We start from the raw sequence: 17,890 nt of genomic DNA, 5'->3' as shown, positions 1-17,890 counted from the left end.
AGTCAGATAACCTTGAGCAAGTTTGTCTCATTTCCTCAGCTAGAGAAGGAAATGGCAAACCACTCTAGTATCTTTGTTAAGAAAACTATAAAAGGGGTCAAGCAGAGTTAAACATGACTGAAAATGACAATTTTTCAAATATCTAGTATAATACCATGAACTGGGCACGTGCTAAAAATTGAATGGTGACAATAAAGTTTTTGATACTGATTTGAATATTACAGATCATTTTCTTTTACATTTCTATTACCTGGAATGTTGAGTAAAAATCTTCTTCAACGTTACCATCATATGATAAAAGTTCAGTTAATCCATGGGCCAATTCCTATAAAATGAATATTTTGTGTTATTTTTAATATAATTACATTAAATTAAGTGATACATATGTAATTTCAATTAAATTAAGAATTAATACTGCAAATATACTATTTATATAATAAAACAATGGTAATGTATACTTAATTATATGTCAGTTTGTATGGTATATCTTTATTAACAAAGGGGATGTTTTTCTGAAAACTTTTCTGTTATAACTTGAAATATGTTCCCAAGAAATATTTTCTTATCAAAATATTCTTTAATCATTGAAAAGTTTTCTGATATGTGAGATAATAGGAAAATGTCAACATTATCCAAGAACATAAACTTGCTTCTAAGGACTCCATATTTGACTGAGAACTGTTGGGAAAATTAGAAAGCAATTTAACCAAAAAAAGAGGTTTAGATGGGCACTATATGCCACAATCTATTCCAATTAAATTATTTAAATACTTAAATATACACACATAAAGGAAATAGATGGAAGTTCTTTTCATAATTATGAACACGGGAAAAACAATTTCAAGTACATTGATTTTTGTGAACAAAATCAATGCAACTAGGATAAGGAAAATTTGACTTGAGAAAAATCATTGTATCCAATATCAATAATAAAGATTTTTTATATCCAAGTTATGTAGCAAAATAAAGCAAGTATAAAAGACTAAACCATTCCTCTAATGAAACAAACATCAAAGGATATGAACAGTTCTCAAAAGAATTGCAAACTATCAGTAATAATCTCATGAAAGACAGCTCCAAATCAATAGTAAATAATAAGAGAAATGCAAATTAAAATAACTCTTAAGATTTTTTCTCAACTGAGAAATTGTCAAAATGACAAAAGTTAAAACTTGTCAATTTTGGAAGGGATATTGGAAGGATTTGGTGGTCCTGTAAAGTGGTCCAATCATTGTGGAAAGCAATTGGAATTACATTAAAAAGAAGTGATTAAAATATCCACAGCCACTGGGCTCAGAGATCCCATTTTGGGGACACATACCCTAGAGAAATCTAAGACAGAAAGTCATGTCTCAAGCATAACAAAGTATTCATAACAGCAGTTTTTTAATGGTATCAAAGAACTGGAAACAAAGAAGATGTTCTTTGGTTGGGAAACTGAGAAACAAACTAAAAAGCAGGAATGCAAAAGAATATTATTATATGAATGTGAACCACAACATAGCATTTCTAATCCCTCTGTTTTTGTCTGCCTGCATTTTTTATTTCCTTCACAGGTTAATTGTACATTATTTCAAAATCCGATTCTTCTTGTGCAGCAAAATAACTATATGGACATGTATACATATATATATATATATATATATATATATATAGTATTTAACATATACTTTAACATATTTAACATGTATTAGTCTACCTGCCATCTGGGGGAAGGGGGAGGGGGAAGGATGGGGAAAATTGGAACAAAAGGTTTTGCAATTGTCAATGCTGAAAAATTGCCCATGCATATATCTTGTAAATAAAAAGCTATAATAAAAAAGAATATTATTATACTGTAAATGTCACAAATAGGGGAAATTTATTTAAAAAAAGTGGGATAATTTATATGAAATAATGCAGAAAAGAATATACAAAGTGACTACAACAATGTAAATGCAAAGAAAAAGAAAATGAAACTGAATATTGTGCAATTATATTGCACAATAGTCTTGACTCCAGACTAAAGATGAGAAAATTCACCATCTTCCTTTTGTTGAAGAGGTCAAGCATGATAAAAATGCAATAGTGCATAAACTGCAAGAGTGGTGATTTGTTGAATTATTTTTCCTCAAATCTTTCTTATAACTGAGGAGTAAACTTGGAAAGGAATGTTATATAAAAAACATCAACAAAATGTAAGAAAATGTCCACTAAAAATAGCAGAAGGGACAGTTAATTGAAAGCATCTCCTTGTAATTATCACTACAATTTTGTTAGTTTCATTTTTCCCTCCTAAATAACAGATTTCCCTGCTTGCCACAATCCTATATAATGAATAAGTAGAACTCAAAAATTCAATTTCATTTCTGAAAATCTAGGAATTTGGGAGAAGCTAAGCTGGGTTTAAATTAATATTACCAAAAGTGATTTAAATTAGTAAAATTGGCCAATATCAGTAGGCAATTTGTACTTAAGTGAACACCAGAAATAAACCACTATTTGTCAGTGCTTTGCATGCTACATGAAGTAATGAGGGATTTACATCTAAGAAATTCAGAATCATTCTCATCCCTTGATCTCATGACAAAATTTCTAATTTCTTCCTGTTATCAATTCCTTTAAATAGGAACTAAATTCAAATTAGTAGTTAATTAAAGTATAGTAATGTGAAAATGTGTTGTGCATTGTATAACTGAAACTTAGATTCATTTTGTGTTCTATTTTGTAATTAACTATTATAAATGATAAAACAATACATTTTCTATCATCTGTAGAATCTAATAATTTAAAGTAAGCTATTTCCATATTTCCAAAGCTAACAATTAACTTTTCCCACTGGATTTTTGACAAACCTCTTTAGAGAAGAAAATATGGAGTAGCAATGCCAAAAATACAAAGGATTAAGAGTTCTACTATGTTCCTTACTGAATTAAATTAGTCTAGATTGACAACATCGCTTGATTTTGGGATGGGTATTGTAATCAGTCAAACAGAATCAAAACCAGATGGTTATCAGGGAGTGATAAAAGCTATATAAAGTTTGAGTATTCCATTCTTCTAATTAAGTCTATATAGATGATCAAGATAATTATTTTGGTTTCCATTAAAAGGATATCACCTTAAGAAAAAGTAATGGCCTGTTCATTTATTTTGTCATTCAAGATTCATTCAGCTTTTGCTTAGATAGATTTACACAATGACCAATAGCTTTTGTATTCCTGAATTCTTAGTAACAATCCCAAATTTCTGAATTGCAAATTCCAAAACTTACAACTTTCATTAACACATTTGTAACATTTGTTCATTAAGAAAATAAACAAAAATATGATTTCTGGAAAAGCTACTTGTTTTAATGGGACAGAGAATTTACAGACAAGTGTCTTTAAATTTGTCCAGGTGACCTTTATCTTCTATTTTTCTCTAATAATTCAAAATAAATTTATGGAAATTTAGAGTTTTATGCAAAAATATTAATGAAAATGTTGTTTGAATGACTAGACTTGAATTTTAAATTCAATATTAATGTTCAATCTTTAATCATATATTAAGTTCTTATTCATGGCCAATCTAGGAAATTATTTGTTATAACATGATAGCACTTCCTTCCTTCTTTCCTTGCTACCTTTCTTAATTTCTTTCTTCCTTTCTAAAGATAAATGAAGTTTGGAAGATTGAACCACTTCACTTGCCAATACTTATTCTGTACAAGGTGATGAGCTAAGGACAGGATGGATATATGATAGACTGCCTGAAAAAAGTTTACGTTCCACTAGAATAAATAACTAATGTTTTATATGATACTTTGTTTGAGGTTTGCAAAGCCCAGCTTGATATTATCTTATTTGGACTCCACAACAAAACTTGTGAGACAAATAATACAACTATTATTCCTCTCATTTTAGAAAGGAGAAGACTCATACTGAAACATATTAAATGACTTGTCCATGGTCCCAAAAGGATAGATATGATCCGACCTTAGGTCCTTCAGATTCCCAAATTCAAACTTTAGTTCGCAGGCCATGATCCCTCTGCAGATCCAACTTCATTTTATAGGGCATATTTAGGAGGTGGGAGAAAGGCCAATTTAGGGTACAAATTCATGTTATGATCATCCCCTATCAGTTTCAAATCGCAAAGGAAATGATCAAATTCCTAACTCTGGTCCTGCCCTAGAAAGAATTTTTGCTCCTAGATAATCTGATTTCATCATCATGCTGAATTGTCTCCTCCATGACAAACAACATTTTGCTGGATAAACACATATAAATTCACTTATGGGGTCATACTGGATTGTTTACTTATTAAAATTTTTAACTCATCAAAATCTAAAATTCTTTTAAAATACATCACTATTATTTTTTTTATCTTGTTAGTCTGGAATATGTTGATTCACTCCTTAGACCTTAATCCATCTTCCTAGCTCATTTTGCTCTTCTGAAACATTTAAGTGTTGAATTTTCACAGACAGATTTTCATTGGATTTTCTATTCATCTTTTTTTTAAGTAGGTCTATTTTTATTAATTTCATATTATATAGAAGCACCCAATAATGCAGGGGAATACAAAGAAATGAGGACTGGCCTTAGAGTCAAAAACCTGGGCTCTGGTACTTAATGCCTGTAGACATCAGGCAAAGCTCTCTGGGATTCAGTTTCCTTATCAGTTGAGCAATTTCTCTCTTTAATAGAATGGAAGCTCTTAGGGGGCAAGAGCTATCTCCTTTTAGGGTTTGTACCCATAACACCTAACAGAGTTTGGTTTGCTGATTCATTTGTAATAGGGAAGGAGTTAGACCAGATATTTTCTAGCTCTAAATTTGTGATTGTTCTTCAATCATGTCTGACTAGTCACACCCTCCTTTTGGGGTTTTCTTGGCAAAGATACTGGAGCAGTTTGCCATTTCCTTCTCCAGCTCATTTTACAGTTGAAGAACTGAGGCAAACAGGGTGAAGGGACTTGTCCAGGGTCTCATGGCTAGGAAGTGTCTAAGGCCAGAACTGAATTCATGAAGTGAGCTTTCTTGACTCCAAGCCAGAGCTCTACCTACTGTGTCACTTAGCTCCCCTAGTTCTAAATAGATGAGCCTTATGATTCTCTTTGTTGTGGTGAAAACATAGTTTAATCTGACAGATACTAGATTACTTACATTTAAGTGTGCTATCATTCAGAACTATCCATGATCCTAGTTTTTCATTAAAAAAATCAAGTGAAACTTAACTTTTAAAAAGTACAGATGTAAATCAGTAAAAGCTGCATCCCTTCAATTTTTTAAAAAGTTAATTTGTTGGTGATATTCTGTCGAAAAATTTAAAATATAGATTCCAGTGAAATAGAAATCATTGAATGGTGGAACTCAGAGATCTTAGATATATAATCTAATCAAACACATGAATGATAGCATTTTAGAGCTAAAAGGAAGGGTCCTTAGAAATTGTCAGGCCTAGGGCTTTTCAAATACACGCTGCCAGCTTACCATGGCACCCAGAGAACTTCATGTAGTGCCTAATATTTTTGGCACATTGATTTTCAAAATGTTCTCTGTCATATTTCTTTACCATCTGGCTCCTGGATTTTCTTACAAGGGTATCTTATTAATGTCACATGGGTCTAGCATATGAGGAGTGCATTACTCCACATGGAGAGAACAGGGAGCCTGCTTTCCTCTTTTTTTCTTGACCACTACTGGAAGATCTCTTACCTCTAGTTATATTTCCTTATTCTTTAGAGGTCAAATAACTGTTGTTTTCATCATGTTAGCACTTTCTCTTTCAAAAAGACACAAATTTATGTGTGTATATGTATTTGTGTTTCTACATATTTATCCTTTTTTAGATTTTTCCTTGGTTCTTTTTTCTTCTTTCCCTCATTTATGTGAGATTTTACTATTCTCCAACCTCCCAATACAATTCAGGATTCTCTTTTTCCTCTTCAGATCCTTTTAACTCCTTTTTTACTTTGAAAATCCCATTCTTTTTTAAAAAAAGAATTCATAATTCACTGTCCCTGATGCCTTAAGAGAGGTGTTTCTCAAGTCCTTTCAACTTTTCTTTTAGGAAAAAGACCAGCTTGTATTTTGAACTTAGAAAGTAGTCACTTGACTGAGAAAGAAAATATAAAAAATTCAGTTATTGTGACTATACAATTTTCTCTGTTCTCTTTGTCTACTGGAAATGAGACCTCTTGACTGTCTTTGAAAATGCTCTAGGGTGATCATAACTCATCTTATTAAGTCCTTGTTATTCTTTGATTTTATGTTTGGTTTTTAGTGCTGAAGCAAAAATTTCAAGCCCTAACCACTAAATTTTATGGCTGTAAGTCAGAAACTGATTTACACAATGATAGCAGTTCTATCATATATAAAATTAGGGAATTATTTCACAGTTTAGGCTGCATACTGCCCACAATATTCCTGATTGTGGTCAAATCAGATTAAAATGTAATTAGGAAATATTTAACAAAATTAATAAAAAAAACACCATGAAACATGCATCATGTTTGTAATTTTCTAAGTCAATATGTGGCCTTTGGAGATCCTGGCTTTAGTGAGCTCCATTTCTATTTGGGTTTGACTTCATTATTTTAGAGGGCCTCTAAAATTAAATTCTATGTATTGTATGTATAGTGAGAGCAATAACTTCCTATACCTATAATTATTCTCTGTAAAATTAGCAGAAGCAAAGGCAACATTCTGGCAATACTTGGAAATAAGATTCCAAGTCTTGTATATATTATTGGGCTTTCCCAATTTAGAGTTTAAGTGAGTTTATACATGAAATAAACACTCAAGAGATATATGCCTTATAGCCTAAGAGGAACCTCCCTTTTGTTTTCTTGTAATCAACCTTTCTGAATCAGCCATGGCACCATTGTAGGATACTGATTTTGTCAGTCTTCTATGATCATCACTTGATGAATTAATAACAGCAATAGGATCATCCTTTTGCAACTACAGTCCCTGTAGGGCCAGCAGGTTCTGTTCAAATACATACAAGAGCAAGCTAAGTAGCGGCACAGTCATCAAAACATATGGGAAAGGGGCAGCTAGGTGATGCAGTGGATAGAGCACCAGCCCTGAAGTCAGGAGGACTTGAGTTCAAATCTGATCTCAGACACTTAACACTTCTTAGCTGTGTGATCCTGGGCAAGTCACGTAACCCCAATTGCCTCAGCAAAAACAACAACAAAACCAAAAACATATGGGAAAGAAGTCCCTAAGGAGTATTGAAAGGAAAGAGCCAAACCTAAAGAATTAAGATTCTTGAAATCTGGATATCTATGCAGAGATAATTTGAAAATCAGTTGTTTGCTGGAAATGTATCTTTTTACTGTCTATCCATCTAACTCTACAAATCAATCCATTTCACTGAACTTATTATTATTTCCATCTCAGGGACATACCAGCCAGGAGACAGATTCTTCCCATTTGATTCCATCTTTACTCCTGCCCTTGCTAAAACTCCATACCCAGTGACATGATTAGAGTCCCTATTTCCATTAGAAGTAAAGGGGAACTCAACATGGCTGAAATGTATCTATAAAGGAAGGGGGAATTGAGTACAATAAAATGAATGGATGAGTGATAAAGAAATGGGCTAAAAGAGAAAGATTGCTACAAATGAGAATATGCAGGAGAAAAAGAAATGATTTGTAGAATTGGAAGAGATTAACACATTTATACTTACAGGCATAATCTGATATAAATCATCTATTGTAACACTGCAGATGCCGACTGGTGTGTTCTGATCACTGGGAACAATGGGAGGACTCAGGAGCTTCTTGTAACAGCAGGGTGGGAAACGTATATCTAAGGTAATGCTGTTATATACAGCTAGTCCCATAAGCTATGTATGTTAAGTGTTAAGAATTAAAACTGAATCCATGATCACAATTGCATTTTAAATAAGAGTATCAACCAGGGAAGCAGCTCTAGTAAAAAAGGGGACCCTCATCCTCACCATCCCAATAACAACCATAGATCAACTGCCATTAAAAGGCAGGGAATTCCAAAACCCCTGGAAAGCGTCGTGCTCCAGTGATCATCAAGCCTACTCTGAGCCATTCCCCACACCAATATTACTCTAGGGTAATAATTCTTATGGCACCGTGACCAGCCAAGTACCTTTGGAGGATTGAAGCCCTCCCATCTCATCAACAGCAATAGCTTTTGAAAACCCAGAAAAAAAGTTCTTATCATAGCCATTGTCATTGTTAAATAGTTCAATATCAGTAAGAGACATAGTTTTATCAGTGGAAATGGGCATTAAAATTATCATCTGTTTTGTCATTGAGCCCTAAGGACCACTGGGTCTTTCCATCTAACTTTCTAATAAAAACTTATATGTGTTGATTCCCAAAGAACAGGGACTTATCTTGCTTTCTTACTTATATGTCCAGAGCAGAGCACAGAGTAAGCATTTCATGTACCTTTTCATATACCCATTCCAATTTCTTTTGGATTTAATTTAACTTTCTTTTCTCTCTTTCAAAGATTTCTGGCTTAATTTTGCTTAAGAAAATCCTTTTATTAATAACAAAACAAGGAAGGTCAAATTGACATAATTCATGACATATTTAGAAACCTTTATCTAAGACCACAAAAGGTATCTATTTTAGACACTTCTAGAGAATGTTTAATACATTTTAAAATTAGATCAACATGTAGGTAGGTGATTTGAATGGAAGAAGCAGTTTACTAAAATGAGTAACCCTCAATGTTGATTCTGGCTATAGTCATTTTAGGAAATTTAAAATTAGAGCATCTGAAGAAAATAAGCTGGGTTAAGCTGTATAAATATGCTATTGACAAATTAGAGGATAGTTATAATCTTACAGTGAAAAGTTAATTCAATGGTTTTCATACCATTACTGTGGAATAGCAAAGTTAAAATAAAGTAACATGGATATATTTATAAATTTTCCAGGTTTGTGGTTTTTTGATGTATACATGTATGTATATATGTATGTATTTATATTTATATTATGACAGATGTGGGAGGAATGTAACTGACCCATTTGCTAACAGGAGTTTTATATCACATTCCAGAATATTTAAACTTCAACTAAATAAAGATTATAATAGGTCACCAATGAAGCTATTCATTTTATAGTCTCAGGGGAAACTGCAACACAGGACTCTGGGTTTTGTTTGTGAATGTGTTTTTGTATCACTAAGAAATAAAGAGAACTTCGTGAAGAAAATTGGGCATTCCAGCTTGCTCAAGTCAGAACGAAAATTAATAATGATCTGAAAATGGATATTATATCATAATTTTGTGCAATACAAATAACTATGTGGCTATTTAGAAAATATATGAGCTCAATAGTACAAAATAGAAACTCAGCACCCTGAAAATAGTTCCATAGGGGCACAGCCAAGATGACAGAGAGTAGACAGGTCTTTGAGCTCTTTCTGGCTTCTCTCAGACCAACTCTAGATCAAGCCTCTGAATGGGTTTTGGAGTGACAGAACCACAATTATTTGGAGTTTAACAAATTTCATTTGTGGGGGGGGAGGGTTTGCTGACAAGAGAGCACAGCACATCATAATGCAGGGAGACCCAGAATGGAGAGGTTTTCAGGTACTGGGAGAGTCTAGTACAAGGCTTGTGGCCAAAATACAGCAGCATTGGCTACTCTGTCCTGGATCAGAAGCCAGTAGATCAGCAGACCAGCTATGAGACCTCCAATGCAAATAGAGAAGGCAAATAGGGAGCCCTGAACCCCAGCATAATGGAACTTGGCCACACTCACCCAGCATGGGGAAGGAAACTGGCAGCATTGGCCCCAGAGCAGCACAAAGCCACTGTGGTCTGTAGAGGAAGCTTGGGACAATCTCCCCTTTTCTCTAAGAACAGACCTCAACCCTTAAAGATAAGCAAAAAAGCAAAAAAGAGCTCTGTCCATGGATAGCTTTTATGGAGACAGGGAAAAACAAACTTCAAACCCAGAGGACACTAAAGGAAAAACATCTCCAGATGAAGCTTCAAAGGGTGATATAATAGGCTGGTGTTTCACAAGGCTCTTTTGGAAGAATTCAAAAAGGATTTTAAAAGAGAGTTAGAAGAAAAAAAAAGAAGTTAAAAGGAAATGAGAGTTCTGGAAAAATAATTCTTTAAAGAATAGTTTTGGTGAAATGGAAAAAGAAAACAACTCCTTGAAAAACAGAATTTCTGAAATGGGAAAAAAAAATCCAATAAACAAAACAACTCATTTAAAAGTTTAATTGGCCGAATGCAAAAGGAGATTAACAAAATTGAAAAGGAAATTTTAAAAACTGAAGAAAATAATTCAATAAAATTTAGAATTGAACAAATGGAAGTAAATGACTTAATGAAATATAAAATAGTTCCATAAAATGTCTTTTGTATAATATGTCTCTATTTGTAGAACCAAGTTATTACTATATATTTTCTTTCTACAATTCTACTGATTTCCTTGGCATTTATTGCAGGTAACAGAATAAAACTCAAAAACTACTCTGAAAATGAAACGCGAATTCTACCTTTCTCCAGCCTCATCTCTACTATTCTCCTGTCTGCTTCAGCCAAATTTGTCTATTCATCCTTCAAACATGTCCCATACTCTCCCATATGCAATTAATTGTACTTGTATTGCCTCTCCATTTCCTCTGGATTAATTTATATCTTGTTCTTTCTTCCAGAATCAATTCAAATTTGCCTTCTCTGTGAAGTTTTCAATTACAGGAATCTAGAGTGATCCTTCCTTCCTCTGAACCTATGTTGCACTTGCTGTTTCTATCACTCACTGACTACCTTACATGATAATTCCATTTTTCATATATATATATGTTCTGTAATCCCAACCAGATTGTGATAATTAATTTCTTGATAATATTTAGATCTAAGAATTTATAAGAATAAAAGTTCTATGCTACTATAAGCAGTATAAGACTCATATTCAATTTCTTAATGTGTTTATTCTATCAATTTTAACTTACCTATCAAATTATTTCTTGTAAATATGTACTTAGGAAAATTTTCAAGCTAATTCATTAAGAATAAACTAATCTCAGGCAATGATAGGTACCTTATATAATAAATAGCAAATTAAAGATTAAGGAAATATTAAATCATGGTTGAACAAATAATTTGCAATTTGGAGCATTTGAGTTTATTGTAATTCAGGTTATATCTGAAATAGAAATCATTTTAATTGCATAATGATTACCTAGAAAAAATGAAAATTATTCTTCTAACTTTTTAATGTCTATATTTTTATCTAATATTTTATCTAATTGATTTATCCTATTTATGATAAACAGAAGTAGTAGTAGTAGTAGTAGCAGCAGCAGCAGCAGTAGCAGGAGTAGTAATAGTAGTGGTGAGAGTAGTAGTAGTAGTAATAGTCGCAATAGTAGTAGTAGTAGTAGTAACAGTAGTAGCAACAGCAGCAATAGTAGGAGTTAGTGGAAATTAGTAAAGTTTATATTTAATAAGATCATTTTATTTTACACATATGGCTGTAATCTGCTAAAAAAAAAATATATGGAGAAATACATTTTTCTCTAGTCTGTTAGCACCTCCTAGTGGACAGTTTAAAGGATACAATTCCAACCAACCGAAATTCAGAATAGTTATCACATTTATAGCTGCTAAACCAATGACAAAGTGAATCCTTGTGATATGCAAACATGCCTAAGGAAGGAAAAACAATTTTATTAAAATAATATATTTAGCAAAAGTGAATAGTATTCAATAAAAATCAGATAAAATTCATATGTATATAAGTTTCTTTGTAGTAAGGGGATTTCTTCTTGAATTTATTTTCCATTAAAACAATCTCACACAAACTCTATAACCTAATCACCATATATCGATCATCTACCTACCATCAGTCACAAAGTCTTATTTTGATACAATTGGTATTGGTAACACATAACTATTTGAAGAGAGTGACATTTTATTACCCAACAAGAGCATAACTTTTAAAAATCAAGTCAACTTTGATTATTTAGGAATTAGTTACTCAGGTTTTCCTTCTTTATGATGCCTATCTTGAGACTAGCAGCCCCAAACTAAGGGTAGATACAGAAACAATGTGGATGAAATTCTACTTAATCAACATAATCATGTTGATTGTTCTGGTGGAACACAGGAGATAGATGAACTTCAACTGTTAGTATGAAAAATTAAATTTGGGCACTATTTACTGGTTTTATTTATCCATCATTTTCTTATTTCCATTAATGAAGATGATTTAAAAAGATAGTTATAAAAACATCCTATTTAGGATAATTCTTTGAGTTCTTCTCTAAAGAAGACAAATGATATCTAAGAAAAATATAATATGTCAATCAGTATCATTGTCAGATAATATATATGCAAAATGCTTTTTAGATCTTTAAAATTTTATACAGGGTGTTCAAATATCTTATTCTAGTTAGCTTAAAACAGGACTAAGATATTTAGAACACCCTTGTCTTTCATACGCATGTGTGCATATGTATGTATATACATGTATGTTTATGTACATACATGTGTATATTACTACATTATATGTATACATATGCAGCTATATCTATATGTTATCTAAGCTTTCTCTAAAGGAATCAAAAACTAGTTTTTAAGGCTTTCTTGCCTTTTGGGGCAGGGGCTTTCATTTGAAAGACTGTGACAAGTCTCTTATATGGCTCATTTTTTCTAGTACTGTGTTTTACTGTTGGCTTTTTGACAAAGATTATACCTCAAATCCCAGAAAATCAATTTATTCTATACATAGAATCATACAGTTTTTAATATTTTCTTCCCCCTTTCCCATTACTTTGCCACCATCACTTCAGAAGCAGAAGGGGGCTGCATAAAATTATCCATTGGCTATTTTATGGGTTTCCATAGTTTATTAAAAGAATTCCTTCGTGCTCAGCCTTCTGGTAATGATAAAACATAAAGAAGCTGCAGCTGGAGTAGCAATTGGATCTAGTCACCCAAGAGTTAGCTTCAGAATCAGGAAGGATTTGGTTTAAGTTCTGCCTTTGATACATTCTCACTGTGTGACCTTGTGCAAATCCCTTAACATCTCAATGCCAGAGACAAATGGCATGACAGTGTTGATCTGAATTATAAAGAAATTTTTTTTCACTTGGAATTCAATATACCAAAGAAGTCATAAGTCTTGTTATTAGTCCCATTTTACAGACAAGAAAACTGAAGATCAGGAGAGATCACATGACTTTCTCATGAAATATGAGACTACCAAATGTCCTATGAAGACATTTTTTTTTTTTACTATTGTATGTACAATAAAAATCAACTCTACTAATTCTTTTATTTCCCTCCCTAAGGAGATACATGATCCATCTTTCCATTTATCAATATCACTTGTTTGTCTTTTACTTATTGCAAGAATGTAAAACTTGATATGATTCCATCCTTCTAGTCATATGTACACTTAGTGGTCATTGGCCAAAGACCTCATAATTACAATATGAATAGACTCTCTGACCTCATTTACGCTACTTTGCCATCATTGCTGTAACAAAGGGAAGCAGCTCCATGGAACGAATGAACATTTTAAATTTTCTTTTGTTTCATGAGCACTATGGCCAAAGAATGTATCATGAAGTGACCAGGGTACCTGTGATAAATCATTCTGTTCTTCAGTAAGTCCGTCCTCAGAAAGCAGACACTTTACCTGGAGATTTTCATGCATAGTAAAATCTGCCAGAACTAGTACTCCACTAAGATACTCTGAGAAATCTGGGTCACATTTACACTACGATGAAGAGCTATATTAGCCCTTTATGTTACTTTAAGGATATTGAAACAACCTGAGGAAGGACCTTCTAGCACATGGTGTTGGATCTCTTTGTGGAAAGGTATGAATGAAAACTACATGATGATAGGAAGGGGTTGTCAATTGTATCTATGGAAGATTACCCATTCCAATGAAATCATGGACCAAACACCAAATTAGCAAGTACAAGAATTCTGTGTTATTTTCAAATGTCAAGGCACAAAAATCCAGTACAGCTCATTACTATTATATCTTGTTCCCTGTAACTGAATGACAACATATATATATATATATATATATATATATATATATATATATATATATATATAGTTCCTTTAGCAAATTATATTCTAATGATTTAAATATATTGTTGAAAAATCATATTTCTGGACAAAAACTAAGTAATCTTAGTGTATTCCTTTTAAATCATTTGTCATTTTTCAAATGAAAAGTCAGAGGACAATGAATAATCTTCATGGAAAAGTATTAACAGTACTGATAAATTCAGTTAACATTAAAAATAGAATATCTGGTAATAAATCATCAAAATAGTTTTAAATAGAAAACACTCATAAGATAAATTTATTAGGATAAATGGAAGTAGTTTATGGAATAGCTGATAATACACAAGACTGTAATTATAATGCGTCCTAATTTTTTTTGATAATTTCTGCATTAATGTTCTTTTTTTAGTATTCCCAAATAGGGCCACTTGAGTAGTCATATAATGAAACTGTTAAAACTTTTAAGTTTAATTTTTTTTCTCTTACAACCTAAAAATAACATTTTGGCATTTGTATCTATGATTACATAATTTTTGGAGGGCAAAGCAAGTCACTATAATGTATATTGAAATTACTATATTTGAGGGCATATTAATTGAAAAACTTTCACCACAGGTACTTACCATAATCTGGATGAAAAATCTGGCGAATCAGGAGAAGAAACCATTCTTTTGTCAAACCTCCCATATCAAGACCAGCCTCACCCACAAATGTCACTTTTAGCTTCTTTTTCAAGTCTCCTCTTTTCCTTGTCAACTGTTTAAAAATATTACCCAAATGTGAAGATGTTAAAAATGAAGATGTTGTCTTTTAACTAAGGGGAATATGCATTAATTACTTTTCTAATTCATCAATTTGTTAAAATTTTAAAACCACTTGAATCATTTTAGAACATTAAATGGCTATTCTATTCCAGCTGAAAAATAAGTGAAACTTTGGACATTAGAGGAAAATTGATTAATATCTAGAAATAGCTCAAATCATTTTAGAATTGGAAGTGCCCTAAGAAATCATCTAATCTCAAAAATTCATTTATAGATAATGAAAAGTGGTTTTTATAAAGTTGATGACTAGTTAGTGACAAAGTTAGGACAAGGGCCCAGGTTTCCTATTTCTTCAATTTATCTTTGCCTATTTTGAATTATGAATATTCAGAAACTACTCTATCAGAAAGGAACAAGGAAATCTGAGTCCAAGATCGGAACTCAGCTGTGCTCTCTTAGCAATTTATTTTGCTTCAGCTATAAAAAAGGAACATAAAAGTAGATGATCTCTAAAATTTTCCAGTTCTGGTAATTTATAATTCCATTGAATGTAGGGTTTTATTATGAACTATATATCCTAATTGTCATCGCAATATTTAAATAAAATTAGAAATATTCCTTGCCATTTAGAAAAAGTATTACTTAGCAATATTTCCATCATATATCAAGTCCCAGAATGAATTGAAAATATTAAGTATTCAAATGACAAATATTAATGAGAAATCATTTCACTGTACCTCATCAAGTGAATCACTAACAAGGTGCGTTCTTCTTACTTTCATATTTAGAAATAGCATATTCATGTCAGGTCTTTGCCTTCGAGAAACTTTGTCCACCAGACTCTGCTATTTTAATCAGAAAAAGAGCATTTTCAGTTTTTCACAAGTATAATTTTATTAAATTTTAATTATTAAAAGAATAAGATTTTATAAAAATACGTAATATTTTTGCTAACACCAGGATATCATATGATAATTCTGAAAAGCTAACAAGTTATACCTTGGAATCTTGCTATAGGCACCCACTATAAATAGGTGCCACAAGTCCATCTTATTGGTGAAACTGCCTTATTTTAAGATTTCTTTTTGTACTTCAGTCATCAACCTACCTTGGATGGGATCCAAGAATTAGGTCTTAATGATCTTTTAACATTTTAGAGTAACTTAACTCATAGAGTCTAGAATAAGCAAATCATAGGAAATTAAGAGTATTTATAATGAATTTCCAACTTATTTTCTAAAGCTAGATAATTTTCTAGTTTCATTAACAAAATACAAAACAGAAAATGTTATCTCCTAGTCAGGCAAATGTTATCTTGAGTATTTTATAAATGAATGACTTTTTAAAACTATGATTAGGAAGAAGACATATTCAAGCCTCCTTCACTCACTTTCATTAAAAATATCTCTCACAAGACATTACCTTCTTGCAACAAAGAAAACAGAGCTCTTGTGTATTAGATAAAATACAAAAATATCATTGAAAGGATAAGTAATACATATTCTATTTCAAAATTTAAAAAGAACTATTTTAAGAAAAGGATCCATATAGTAAGACAATGTTCAAGATTTGTCCAATTAACTCTACTAAAACTTTCTGGGTCCAGAGATCTTCATTCCTTGGTGACTAATACTTTCTTATGAATCGCCCTTAGGTTCCTCAATATAGTGCATGAAATGGTACTGACTTTCCTATGTAGTAGTACCTTTTGCTCTGCACTTTTCTTTTCACTTTGTTCAGTATTCTGTTTTCAGGGAGGATTTACTTTCTTGGTGAGTTGCCATATTGGAAAAGACTCCATAAATTAAAGCACACTAAGATGTTAAAAGATCAGTAAGTTGAATGTGATTTTTCTCCCATAGAAATATTTTAATAGGAGTTATGCCCCAAAGGACTCTCACTCAATGATGGAATTTTAGGTACTGAAACAGGCTAGAGGAAATATTGTTGATTAAAGGAGTCTCTGGAAATCTCAAATCCTAACACATACTAGAAAGCTGAGTAGACTCAGATCCCTGAGATCTGGGTTTACCACCTAATTCTGATGCTTGTTAGCTCTGTTGGACTACAGATAAATCACTTCAAAACTTAGCCTCAGCTTCTTCACCTGCAAAACAGGGTCCACATTTATTTATATTTCATAGGGCCATTGGAGGAAAGCACTCTCTAGACTGTAAAAAACCTTTGTCATTGTAAGTTCTCCTTGTCATTGTTCTGAGGTGGTACTTTTGAACCCAAAGATTTATTATTTAGCTTCTCCCTTTCCTCTGAATCAAGATCCCTTAAGGAATAATAGGCTGGGAATACCCAGGGATATAGGTGGTGGCAAAATATATATGTGACGTGTTCTTTTTTTTTAACTTTATTTTTTTAATTTATGGAATAAAACAAGAATTTCCATAAATATCATAGTATAATAAAAAGATTGCATATGAAACTGCAAATCTATTAAATATATCTTACTATTTCTTTTAAATGTAAAATAAATATAAGGAAAGAAAAGTTACCTACAAATGGACAACTGCTAAAATAAATTTTGACAAACTTTTACAGAGTCTTGATTTGGGTTCCTACCCTCCCTCCCCATATCAAAAATCATAGGTCAAGGGAAAGATAACAAAAATCAATATTAAATAGTATGAGTGAAAATAAAGGGAAGAAAGCATAATAGATTTAGTGATAGGGACTACCCCTTGAATTATTTCAACTAAACACTATTGGGTTTTAGCATCTACACAAGATCAAGGGTGAGTTTTTCTACTAAAAAATACCTGTTAAACTCTTTCTCCAAGGGGCAGTGTGGGCTTTGGAACTCTCTTGGCAGGCATAATCAATGAACTTTCTTCTAGTACCCCCATACTCATAGCCCTTTTGAGTCCTTTGATCAGTAAAGGCTGACTACGCATGTCACCAATCACTGAAAGCTTTCTTCCTGGGTTGTGACAAAAAGAAATATTTGCCTTCTGGGAACTGAATTACCAAAGGAAATAATCTTTATATTTTATACTAATTATGCTCCTAAGGCTCTTTTTATTTTCTCAAATCAGACACACATACAAATACACATATACACAAAACCCCTTCTTTTTCCTATGTACTTTCTTTTAT

General features: G+C 32.2%; 1 protein-coding gene across 1 annotated transcript in view; it reads right to left on the bottom strand.

The window, feature by feature from the left end:
• The window catches only part of HECTD2 (HECT domain E3 ubiquitin protein ligase 2), a 103,890-nt gene that overhangs the window by 16,320 nt on the left and 69,680 nt on the right, over positions 1-17,890 (bottom strand). The window contains exons 13-17 of the mRNA XM_031956035.1: positions 15,520-15,627; positions 14,642-14,774; positions 11,548-11,636; positions 7,665-7,823; positions 251-325 (exon numbers count right to left, since the gene is read on the bottom strand). Of these exons, the coding sequence (XP_031811895.1) occupies positions 251-325; positions 7,665-7,823; positions 11,548-11,636; positions 14,642-14,774; positions 15,520-15,627 (564 nt within the window). The remainder of the gene's footprint in view (positions 1-250; positions 326-7,664; positions 7,824-11,547; positions 11,637-14,641; positions 14,775-15,519; positions 15,628-17,890) is intronic.

This window comes from Sarcophilus harrisii, chromosome 2 (genome assembly GCF_902635505.1).
Source record: "Sarcophilus harrisii chromosome 2, mSarHar1.11, whole genome shotgun sequence".
In the NCBI taxonomy this organism is placed as follows: Eukaryota; Metazoa; Chordata; class Mammalia; order Dasyuromorphia; family Dasyuridae; genus Sarcophilus; species Sarcophilus harrisii.
This window is presented reverse-complemented; position numbering and strand designations above follow the sequence as displayed.